At 46.8% G+C, this 13,042-nt stretch overlaps 1 protein-coding gene across 9 annotated transcripts in view; it reads right to left on the reverse strand.

Moving 5' to 3' along the window:
- The window catches only part of OXR1 (oxidation resistance 1), a 1,797,650-nt gene that overhangs the window by 505,719 nt on the left and 1,278,889 nt on the right, over positions 1-13,042 (reverse strand). For all 9 annotated transcript variants that reach the window (XM_085605104.1, XM_085605101.1, XM_085605099.1 and 6 more), the window contains one exon: positions 12,255-12,362. In XM_085605104.1, coding sequence (XP_085461230.1) covers positions 12,255-12,362 — 108 coding nt within the window. The remainder of the gene's footprint in view (positions 1-12,254; positions 12,363-13,042) is intronic.

Genomic DNA, 13,042 nt, shown 5'->3' on the forward strand with positions numbered 1-13,042 from the left:
AGCTGATAACAGTGAATGCAAGAAACGATCCATCTGGAGACTGACTGTGTGGAAGTAGCTAGACCAGTGCAAACTGGGCCATAATTGATAAATAGCTGCTAAGATTTGCGAATAGATTTAGTTTTATCTAGGTAGAATTTGAACACTCTTTACATCCAGCGAGTGGAGAGCTCTCTTCGCTGGAGAAGAAGGGTTTTGAAACAATCAGAGACCACTTTAAGAAGGAACCTGGGATGGGTACGCAACACTACCTTTGAAGAATTGAAGACTGTGTATGGCTCATGAGCGCAAAGTGCCTGTATCTCACCAACTCTCCTAGCTGAAGTTATAGCCACAAGGAAGGCCAAGTGAGATGCTGAAGTGAAGCCTTATGAATCGTCTCAAAAGGAGGAGGCATGAGGCAGAACAGCACTACATTTAGCTCAAATGGAGGAGAGGGACGGCTTATCATAGGGAAAATATTTATAACTGGAATCCTAAAGAAAGAGGTTTGTGAAGGACTTCTCCTGTATGTCGTTAGGGAAGACATCTGATTGATGAGTATTGGAGGCCAGATTTAGCAAGGTGTAGCAAATATGAAAGAGTGGCATCATCCTGGCAGGAAGTGGGATCGATCTGCCTGGAAGAGCACCAAATGGAAAATCTTCTCCATTTAAAGGCGTAGGCCGATCGTGTAGAAGGTCGCTTTGCGTCCTTAAGAATGTCCAGAAAGTCCCGAGGTAAGTTTAGATGACCATACTGCACTATTTCAAGAGCCATGCTGTCAAACTCAAGGAGGAGAGGTTGGGGGTGTAGAAGTTGACCTCTGAACTTCGTGGGAAGGTCCAGCCTGAATGGCAGCCTGAGATGTGGATTGATAGACCGGTGAAGCAGGTCTGAGAACCACAGTTGCCTCGCCAATTCTGGCGCTATGAGGATCATCTTGGCGGTCGTGGTGGACAGTTTGCGCAGGACTGCCGGCATCAGAGGTACTGGGGGACAAGCGTGCACACATGTTTTGCACCAGTCTATCCATAGGGAATTCCCTAATGAATTTGGATTTTAAAATCTGGCGGCGAAGTCACAGCATTTTTTGTTATCGCTGTGGCGAAAATATGTCTGTAGAGGGTGTGCCCCACAAGTTGAAGATCTCTTGTACGACCTCTTCGTTCAGTACCCACTCATGGTTTTAGTCGAGAACCCTGCTGAAGGCGTCTTCCTGGATATTTTGTACACCTGGGAGGGGTACAGCAATCAGATTCAAGTTCCTGGCGAGAAGCCCATGCCAGATCCTTTGAGCTTCTTGTGACAGGTCTCTGGACAGTGTTCCTCATTGCTTGTTTAGGTAGTACCTTGTGTTGGTATTGTCCATCTGAACAAGAAGGGTGTGGGTCGTGAACGAATGTTGAAACGCATTGAGTGCCAGGTGAACTGCATGGAGTTGCAGGAGGTTGATATGGTATGCCTGTTCTTTCAAGGACCAAGTTCCTTGTATTTGCAGGTGATCCATGCGTACTCCCCACCCCAGCAGAGAGGTATCCATCACTATGGTCTGTGTTGGGTCCTGCTGGTGAAAAGGCATTCCTCTCAGGAGATTTTTCAGATAACACCACCGCTGGAGGGATTCCACAGCATGAGTAGAAAGGCTGATCTTGCCCTCCCAGTTCCCTGAGAACTGGTTCCAATGATCCTCCAAGCACTCCTGGAGAAAACGCATGTGAAGGCGAGCATAAGGAGTCTGAAATATGCAGGAGGCCATCAAGCCGAGGAGAGAGGAGACTATGCGGACTGTTGGGCGAGCCATTCTCTGGAGGTTGTGGCATTTCTGAAGAATGGGTAAACGTAGTTCCTCCAAGGACACACCTTTTCCTGTAGCGTGTCAATGGTAGCTCCTAAGTAATGCAACGTCTGGATTGGTGTTGACGTGGACTTTTGAAAGTTGATGTGAAGACCCAAGTGATGGAGCAAATCACAAATCCACTGGAAATGCTCTTGGGCTTCAGTGAAAGTGAAAGCCTTGATCAGCCAGTCGTCCAGATAGGGATAGAAAAAGCCTGTTATTTTCTTAGATGAGCTGCCCCTCATAGCCATGCATTTGGAAAATGTCCTGGGTGCCGATTTGAGGTAGAATGGTAGAACCGCACATTGGTAGTGGTTCTGCCCCACGACGAATCTGAGGAATTTCCGTTTGACTTTGCGATGGGAATGTGGAAATAAACATCGTGAAGGTCTATGGAACAAAGCCAGTCCCCCCCGGGAAACGTCATACATCCTCCCCCCCCCATTGAAGTTGAGGGTAAATTTGATGCAACACCAGCATCCTGAACTTTTCCTTTCAGATCCACTGGTTTGCGATCCGGAGGTCGAGAAGAGACCTGAACTCTTGTCTGCCCTTTTTTGGCACAGGGGAGTACCTGGAGTAAATACCTTGGCCTCGTTGGTTTCGAGGGACCGATTCCACTGTTTTCTTTTGACATAGCGTGTTGACTTCCTCTTGCAGAAGCTTGCCGCGATACGTGGAAGACCTTGGTGGAATGGATGGGGGTGGGGCAGTAAATCTGAGATGATAGCCATGTTTCACAATATTCAAGATCCAGGCGTCGGTGGTAATGCGTTGCCACTCTGCCAGGTAATTTGCAATGCTTCCCCCTATCGAAGTGGGTAACAGAAGAGGGGGAAGACAGGATTCAGGGTTTTGATGCCGCGGGTTGTGAGCCTCCCTGGTTAGCTGGTTGAGAGGTACGCCCCCTCTGTTGCTTGTGTTGAAACTGGCAGGGCCGTTGATACTGGTGTGATCTTCCGGACTGCCATTGAGGGGTTTGAACCCTATGTGACGAGAAACAACTGTGATAGGGTCGGAATGGATGTTGCTGATTTTAGGTTTCTCTAAACCGATACCTTTCAGAGTATCCATTTCTGTCTTCAATCTCGCCATTTCATATTCGGTGTGTGAATCGAAGAGAGTGGAGCCGGAAAAGGGTAAATTCTGAAGACTCAGCTGAGCGTCGGGCTTGAGAGAGGTAAGTCGGAGTCATGCATGTCTCCGCAGGGAGACCCAGTGACAGTAACTGCGGGAGGCTAAAATCGAAGAATCCGCTGCTGCACTGATAACCTGATTGGAGACCATCTCACCCTCCAGGAAATTTACAGAATATCTTCCTAGTGTTCTTTTGGGAGGTGATCCGCGATATGAAGAATGGAATCCCACAATGCATGATAGTACCTTCCTGGGGCTGTGCTGCTGGCTGCTGTCATGGATGTAGCCACCGTATTGCACACTGTGTCCAGATGAGTCCAATCTTTTACTCTCCTTATCAGGGGGGAGGTAGCAGATGGTGATGTGGCATGAGATTTTCGTGCGGCTAATAACACCACTGAATCAGATGGAGGGTCGGCACATAAAAACAGCTGATCTTGCTCCGGTGGACAGGATTTCTTCTGGAGCCTGGAGGGTACTGATTTTGCTGCAGCTGGATTGAGGAACAACTCCATGGCTGGCTCAAGATGATCCGGCACTAGTAGGAGCAAGTGTCTTGAGGCCCTGCGCTGGTGGAGAGTTTCTTAGATCACCAAAGTCGATGGAGTGGGAACCACCATATGTATATTCAATTTTGCTGCGCCCTAAACCAGAACCTCCTGAAAGGTGTTGATGTCATCAATTGGTGAGGGTTGAGGGGAGTCCAACAAGGTCGGAGAGTATCCCGATGGCAGTGGGAACATGATCTTGACCTGGGATCGGCGATGCGACCTTGAATGGTGTGATGGAGTAGAGGAACGCGAGTGTCCATGGTATCACAGGATGTGGAATGACTGGTGTCGGTATTGAAAGTTGAGGTGCCAGTTTAGGAGGAGGTGCAGGTAGCGCCGGAAGCGGGGGCGCTGGTGTAGCCGACTAATCCGGTGGAGGAGATACAGGGATGGGAGAAGAGGGTATTTCTACCAGAGATGGAGCTCTAGAGTGAGAATCAGATGAAGAGTAGATTCTCCTTCTCTTGGACTGTCGCTGTCTCCTCGACGTCAAGGATCTTCTGGACGTCGACCTCAGTCGTCAACTGGTTTTCGATGACGATATGATCCTCGACATCGAACCCTATCAACATAGGCTTGCTCGTGATGCCGATTGGCTTCCCGACATCAACCACTCTTTACGTTTTCCACTCTAGTCATCCCTTGGTTCTTGACATCGACCGCCCACTTCTCGGTGAGGGCGAGTCGGAATCCCTCTACATCAATTGTCGGTGCAAGGTAGTTCTCGATGTCGATCATCGACGTTTGTGTGATGTCAAGCCAGTCCATGGCAGTGAGCATGTCGGTGCCGTACTTCCTCTCGATGTCGAATGCCTCTACGTTGACTGGGACCAATAGCGTTTCTGCCTGAAAAACGCCTCTCAGACCTCCTACAACCACTGGAAGCTGAGGTGAAAGCTCTGGTGGAAGAATTACCTCCCCTTCACCCTGAGGTCCCACTGGCTTCTTGTTGTCTTCTTTCTTCTCTTCCCTGCAGGTGAAGATTCTCACCATCACGCAAGGTTCATCTGGAGAAGGTCTTGCATATGTCATAGGAGGCAGGAAGGTGAGAAGATGGTAGTCAAATAACCTCGTAGGGGTCTGTTTTGGCCTTTTTCCTTCCACAGCGAGGGCATTTGTCAAAGAGAGATTGCATTTTAACTAGGAAATAAAGCCTTTTTCCTGTCTGGAAAAAAACTCACTCAACAGTGAAAGACAAAAGATGTGGAGTGAAGCAAAAATACTGTATTTTAAAGTTTGATACTGAAGAAAAAAAAAACAAAGGTGCCGTCAGAAGGAACTGGGAAAAAGAACTGAGCTAACTGCCTCTGGCTGAGCATGATGGGATATTGGAAGTCTCTCTGCGCTTAAAAACACAGCCTCCTTTTTCTTCTGATTATAATAGCAGCCTATGGGCTACATTACCTTGCACTTTATCTGTTTCACATAGCAAAAGGGTTTGTTAAGGTTCTTTTTCTGTGCCCTTACAAAATGATTCACGTACTGGGTGCATATTTCATTGCAACCTGTTCTTTTGCCACTCCAAGATAAAGAATTCTGGCCACTGTATTCTGGCCCTTGGCTGCATTAGGACTTTCATGAGTGACTTTTCATGGCCTTCCCGAAGAAAGGAGAACTTCAGCACTTAAGAAGTTATATTGGATATAGTATTCCGGGGTCCCCGCAGATGGGCGGGACTATTCAACGGTTATGACTATACATGGAAATCCCCTACAAGAGAACTATAGCGAATTTACAGTTGCTACAGTCCACCCAATTTTCACTATTGTTGGCTTTCTCATTCATTTGCTTGCTTTTTATTTAATGGCTTGCTATCCTCTTCTTGTCCATGTGCCTCTCGTGGAGCACTTTTACAATCTTTTTTTTTTTTTTTTTGTAATTTGACACATTGAATGTTGTGCGTCTAATGCAACAGCAGGTGCCTTATGAATCCCTAGGTAAACACATTTTTCAAATCTTCTAGTACAGCCAGAGAAACACTGCTGGGATACAAGTGCTCTATGCGGATTCTGCCTGCCAGTCTCATACTGATTTTCTATTTTGCTGCTAAATATTCACCTGCTTTATATAATAATGTTACAGAAATTCTTTGACGATTTGATCACCAACTACATATGCATATTCCTGTACCGAGCTAGCTAGCCACCTTCCCTTGCCTATAGATCTCCATCTCTCGACCTTTGATGCACCATAAAGAATTCTTGGTTGCTTCAAAGTGCCTTCAGGGGATGAACTTTTTCCTCTCCTTGGTGCACTTTGTTTTTTATGTACTGGTTGCTCAACCATGTCACTAGAGGTTGTACATCTGTCCTGCATATGGATGGACCCCATTTACTTCTTCCTGACAACAGTTTCATCGAATTTCCTTTGGACCCACTTATCCATATCAATGGTGTCTTCTACTTAATGGTATAATCCCCACTAAAAATGGTTAAAAACCTGTTAACATGCCTGCATCTATTCTCCCACTCTTTGCAATACCATTTAGCAGCATAGCAATACCGCCACACCATGTTTCAAACCGATATCCAAAACATGAACTTCACCCAACACCTCCCATAACAGACACATTACAACCACTGCTCTTTTTAGTCTTGCAACTCTGAAAGGGTGCCAAGGAACCAGATGAAAATTGGAGTACTTGACAAGTCCGTCTGGGGTTTGACGATTAATACAAATGCTACAGCACACAAACACTCATATTGTCCCACCATAAACATCTGATTGAACAGCCAGTTTGAGATCACGTTTCAGCAACCTGGGATACCAGATTCAAAGAAAAATCACAAGATATTCTGAAAATGAGAAGTCTTGTGAGAGCACTGTTATATATTTAGGGCTTAAAAACTAAAGTCACACTTAGTTCTTCTCAATTGACTCCTATGCTCAGCAAGATGTCCTGGCATGATGTTGGCAGATGGTATCAAAATCACCTGGAAATTGACTGGGCTTAACTATATGGCAGTAGCTGGCATCAGAGGAGAACTAAATGTTTCCTTCCTGAATTTGAGGACAAAGGTAACCTAGGAACTGCTTCACTTAGAAGTAAAAGTGGAGGTCAATGCAATGTTTTTGGCAGACTGGCCGACAGTCATCCCTTAATGGATTTCACATTCGCATGATTAGCATGATTCTATGGCAGGACCGCAGGTGAGGATTATGCTCTACTTTAATTTATTTACATATCCAGCAGTGTTTAACTTTAACTTAAAAACTATCTTTCCCATGAACCATAGGAAAAGGTCAACAAAAAGGTGGACCAATCAGCCGTCCTAAACTCCCTGAAAGGCACAGGGATTCTGGGATATATCCTCTTACTTTTCCTGCTCTCCTGTGTTAAGTGACAAATGTTCCTCTTATTCTTGTGAAGCTTATTGGTCTTTTTTTTTCTAGATTGAATGCTTCTTGAGCTTTTGCTACTGTTGCACGGCGGTGTGCAGCGATTCCCAGTGCCGCTGCAGCATCTCTCATCGCTCCACTCGCACTGAGTGAGGTTCCCCCTTGTCCCCGCAGGGCAGGGGGGGGTGAAGGCGATTAATCCCTCAGCAAATCCACGGATGAAGAGAGTCCCTCCAGGCCCCAGAAGCCCCTCCAGACATGCTAGTCCCTGAGAACCATCTGCACCCACGTTCCACGGAATGGTTCCCCGCAGACAAGGTCGTCCAGTTCGCCGCAAGTCGGCTTAGAAAGCACCTGGAGAAGGAGGTTAGAGCCTGCCTTAAGGTGGAATGCCCGTGACCCTCCCTCGCGGGTAAGGTGGGGGTCACTCTTTAGATTGCAGAAAGGCCACGTTTCTGCAAAAAATACATCTGTGGCCCCAAGAAAAGGACAGATAGGCCGTGTCAGGATAAGCTCCTTGACGCCTGTTGCCCAGTCACCAAGATCCTGGACCTCGCTGAGGAAGCGAAGGCTTCCAATTCCCCTCTCTCTCCCGAGTCAGTGTCAGGCTGGGTTCAATGCGCCATAGTGTTTGTGCCCTCTCAACTGATAGACGGCATTCCCTTCTGTTAAAGGTTGACCCCAAACTTGGGGATATCGCTTCCTCCGAGGCAGGCGCAGTGGCTCTGGGGGGGCTCTTCGAGGAGCCATTTGTCAAGGAATTGAGCAAATTTGTGGCCACATTTACCACCTTGGACAAGGCGCAAGCCTCTATAAAGAGGGCTTTCCACCCGAAGGTTTTCGTTGGAGCCGGCCCCCGCAGGGGGCGCTCAACCGGCCGCTTCTATACCCAAGCCCCTGTCAGGAACTTCAAGAAAACGCAGGAGCAACCCAAGCAAGCAGAGTTCTTCTAATCCAGAAGAAACTACAGAGGTTGAGGCTCCATAGGCACCGCCGGGGGTCGCTTCCAGGGTCAATCAGGTAAGAGTCTGCCTCTCCCAACAGTCGCAAGTAGGAGGGAGGTTGGCTTTGTTCAAGCACAATTGGGCTATTACCTCAGATTCATGGGTTCTCCAAACCATCAAGAGATTCAGGATAGAATTCTATGATTGCTCGGTCCAGGAGGTTAGCCCACACCCTCTCCTCTTTTCAGAAGCTCAAACAGCCCTGGTAGACAAGGAGGTTAGGGACCTACTACGCAAAGGGGCGATAGACCACGCCTCCCTCCACTCACGGGGTTTCCTAAGCAATCTTTTCTTGGTGGACAAAACTGATGGGAGCCAGCGCCCGGTCATAAACCTAAGGGAGTTCAACAGCTGGTTGGTTTACAGCCATTTAAAAGGGAATCAAACTGCTGCGCAACCTCTTGCACCTAAATGACTGGATGGTGCATCTATACCTAAATGACGCCCTCACCGCCGGTTTCTTCAATTCCTGTGGAAGGGCCAGGTAATCGAGTTCACTGCCCGCCCTTTCGGGCTATCCTCCGCGCCTTGGTGCTTCACCAAGGTCCTCAAGCCAGTGGTGGAGTACCGTGGAGCTTGGGGGTTCTGCCTCATCATATACCTCGATAACCTCCTCCTCTTGGCTCAATCCCCGACGTTGCTGACGGAGTAACTACAAACGGCAGTGGCCTTGCTGCAAGGACTGGCCTTCGTTATCAACGAAAATAAGTCCCTCCTTACATCGGAGAGGAAAACTAACTTTCTGGGGTTCGTCATAGACTCATTGAACAAAACTGAAGTTTACTAGCCAGGAAAATCTCAAAGATTTGAAGGGCACTCAGGAGAAATCTAGCCAGGCATACTACTTCTCACCGGCAGATCACCAGAATAGTTGGTCTCTTATCATCCTCTATACTGGCCATCGTCCCGGGCCCTCTCCACTGCAGGGCCCCCCAACGTCTCAAAGCCTCCCACCTGAGGAAAGGTCTGCAGTAAACGGACCAGGTCCTACTCTCAGAGGAAGTGAGGCTAGAGATGCGGTGGTGGTTAGACCATATGGAGGCCTGGAACGGGCGGGACATCTTTGGCTGAGCTCTGGACTTGGTTATAGAGTCGGACACCAGCAAATCAGGCTAGGAAGCTCGCTGCGGGGACTCCTTTACAGGCGGAAAGTGGTCCGCAGATGAGCAACTTCTCCACATCAACTGACTAGAACTATTGGCGGGCTCCTTTGCCATCAAGTGTTGGACCAAGGACAAGGTCAGCTGCAGCGTACTTCTCAAGTTGGACAATGTCTCAGCAGTCCAATATATAAACCACCTGGGCGGCACCAAGTCCAAGGCACTAGTGGACAATTGCCAAGGAGTTTTGGACATTTTGCCTTGACCACAATGTCTCGGTGTCGGCAGAATCCCTTCCCAGGGCATCCAATGTGATAGCGGACTGGTCCTCCAGGGAATTGATAAGTATGAGCCTCTGGCAGCTGGATCATTGAGTCTTCCAGAGTCTGCAATCTCTGTGTGGTCCGTTCACGGCAGATCTTTTTGCCACTCGCCTAGACCATCAACTTCCCTAGTTTTTCAGCTGGAAGCCGGGCTCTCTGGCAGCAGCCAGGGATGCCTTCCTCCAAGACTGGCCGCAGGAGTGGGGTTACGCATTCCCACCGTTTGCAATGATAATGAGCCTATCAGCACAGGTCCGCAGACAGCAAGCGAGGGTGGTGCTGACTCAAGTATGGTTTCCAGTTCTTCTGGAACTTCCCTGTGATTCTCCAATCCTTCTACCCCAAGATCAGAATATCCTTCGGGATCACCAGGGATGCCCCCATCCTCTGATCCGAAAGAATGCCCTTAATGGCCCGGCGGATTCCTGGCAGCATCGGAGACTCCGTGGCCCATCAAGAGAAGCTCAAAGGATTTTGGCTGCAGCCTGGGCAGACGACACCAACAAGAGCTACAGATCAGCCTGGTCCAGGTGGGTGGGTTGGTGCCTTAGGAAAGATCAAGATCCCGTAAGGTGCGAAGTGGTCTACATTCTGAATTTCCTGGCTTACCTGGCTTCTGAAGGCTTGGCTTACTGCACTATCAATTCCTACAGATCCGCGATTTCGGCGGGCCATGCCCCCGTTCAAGGGGAAGCAATGGGTGAGCACGTGTTCGTTTGCAAGCTCATGAGGGTATTCGTCTGTCACTTCCACCGCAACCCAGATACTCTAAGCTATGGGATGTTAACAAGGTATTATCCTTCTTTAAGACGTGGCAGGCGAATAAATACCTGTCAGCGAAGGAGTTATCAGCAATACTAGCCATGCTTTTGTGCCTAGTCTCCTGCAGAAGTGTCTGATGTGAGGGCCCTAGACCTTTCTGGTTGAATCTTTACCCCTCACGGGGTCACCTTCCATATTTTTCGACACACGAAGTCGGGGTGCAGGACGATTTCGTATCCTGCATTTGACAGGCATCCCAAGCTGCGTGTCGTACGCTGTTTGAAGGCTTATGTAAGTATGATAGATGAACATCGTGCCCAGGGGGGAGAATCAGTTATTGATTTCTCTCAGCAAACCTTTCAAAGCGGTCTCTTCACCCACCATAGCTAGGTGGATCAGATGGGTCATGCAAAAGGTGGGCATTGACATTTCGCACTTTGGTGGACATTCAGTCAGAGGGGCCATGGCCTCCAAAGATTTCTTACTCGGAGTCTGCCTCGAAGACATAATTAATGCCGCAGACTGGTCTCCAGATTCCATGTTTAAAAGGTTCTATTTCAAACCAGTCGTTGACATGGCTTCCCTGTTGGTCGATAAGCTTTGAATGAGCATAATCCTCGCCTCTGGTCCTGCCATAGAATGAAAAATGTCCTACTACACATGAAGGAAAGTTTCGGGAGGTTATCGGTCACCCTTTCCCACCCGGCCTAAGTGACAGGGGATGGGGGTGGCCAGACTGACATATGGTGTAAGTATAACCTTAAGTTTTTGTTTAGAATACTTTACTGACCAGTGTTAGAGTTTTCCTAATACAGCACTACGTAAGGATATCCTGTATTGTTGTGTTTTGCTTGCCTTGGTAATAGTTTTCAGAAGGTCCAGGGTATACAAGTTCAGGTTCATCTCTGTTTTACTCTGACTTATTGTAGGCTCAGAACCTGCTAAGACAGACTAGAGGAATTCAATGACTGGCAGAACGTCGCAGTCAAAAAAGAGGACGTATCCCAGAAGCCCTGTGCCTTTCAGGGAGTTCAGGATGACTAATTGGTCCACCTTTATGTTGACCTTTCCCTGTGGTTTATGGGAAAGATAGTTTGTACATTAAAGTTAAACACTGCTGGATATGGAAATAAAAGAAAGTAGAGCATAATCCTCGCCTCCGTGTCCTTAATAGAATTGAAACTTTCCTTCATGTGTACTAGGAAATGTTGAATTCCCTGGCATTTCAGAATGTGTTAGATAACAAAGGCATTCTGCCTGATGCAATGATAACCACCATGTGAATATTGTTCCTCAACCTGCATTAATCTTTATATGTAGGACCTATATCAGAATCAGATAAGCCATTCTACTGACGTGGTGCACTTCGCCTTGACTAGGAAAACTGCCAGTTTGAAGGCGCTGTGGGCGGGGAAGTTGTAAAGTGGTACACCAAACGAGAAGTGGTGTCATGAAAAAAACTGACCCAAGGTCAACTGGAGCTAAAATTCAAGACCTCAGAGTTTGGACCTGAAGGTTCCTATGATGATCCTGTTGTACCTGACAAATACCTGCTGTCATTTGGAGTGCTCTGAAGGATTCAGCAGCCTTAGGCAGGAGTGTAGTACCCCTCAGCCATTCTGCCTAGAGGTTTGTAGATGAGGGCTCAAATGTTTTGATATGACAATACCCTGAAATGTGCAAGGACTGCTTTTGGTCAGTTTGAAGCATCCCTACTGCTGAATGTTTCCAATCCAATAAGCAAAAGGACACTGCAACCACAGGCAGACGTTTAGGAAAAAGGAACTAATTCATTATTGATAATATTCTAATTCGTCTCAGCAGGTCAACAGTTTTGCTAGAACGCTGGCCTTTTGATCGCACTCTTTTTCTTCAGTGTTCTCTTTTTTACTCAAATTGGTTCGGACATTTAAGTTCCTTTCAATGGCATTTGGTTGTGATAGGACATGTAGCACCTTGTCACTCAGTATTTGGTACCAAAAAGCCAAACTCTAATCCCAGTAGCAGTCATGGAAATTACAAGCATTCTAACATACATAAAGTGCGCAACCATTGCAAGCAACATTCTAAAATATTTCTATTAAAAACTTGTTTCCTAATCACCAACTACTTTACATCTGCTGTTCCACCTGTTTCAAGAGAAAACCAGCTACATTTTTTATCTGGGTGAATTGTGTACATTTAGCGAGCCTTTTTGGTAAATCGAGCCAGGTACTTACCTGCCCAGCAACAACGGCTCTGGAGAAAAGTTTGTTTAACTGAACAAGTTCGTTCGGTGTTGTATCAAACTTCAGGGCAATGCTGTTTAAAGAATCTCTCGATTCAACCTATGTAACGAAAAAACAAAAAATACAAAAAAATATGTTTAAATAAATGTACCTAAAAGTTCAAAAAGTAATGTACCAAATTTGATTATATTCAGTGGGAGCGCACTGGCAGAGTAAATGTACGGGAGACAAATTGCGCTCCGCACTCGGACCTCAGAATGAGCATTATAGCAAGGAAGAAACATACAATGATGTGACACAGGCAAAAAAAAGAACATATTTGTTTTTATAATACTGCAGGAATCATTTATCAGATACATCATTAGAACATACAGGAAAAAACACTGCAATGACCCAGGCACAGCGGGGAACAGCTTCAGCTAGCATTCCATACCATTGTATATGGTATGGAGTTCTCCCTGCTGCTTATTATAAAGGATACTGCAAAGCATCGAGGAGGTCTGTGAGTCTGTTAAGAAACGAGGCAGAAGGCGGAGTTACTTAATAAGGTCATGGAACTCAGAGGTGACTTGCAATATCTTTAAAATGTACAGCATAGGATATTTTATTCCATCACCTTTCTGGCAAACTGCTTAAATCCTTAGTGTATGTTGTGTTCTTTCATAAGAAGTACATAGCATGGGTGCGGGCATGAAGAATAAAAGCGGAATCTACTACAAAATTAAATACACCAACCAGCAGCTAGTAATGTGAGCAAATAGATGTTAGAATCAGTTTAA

Source organism: Triturus cristatus, chromosome 5_1 (genome assembly GCF_964204655.1).
Source record: "Triturus cristatus chromosome 5_1, aTriCri1.1, whole genome shotgun sequence".
Lineage (NCBI taxonomy): Eukaryota > Metazoa > Chordata > Amphibia > Caudata > Salamandridae > Triturus > Triturus cristatus.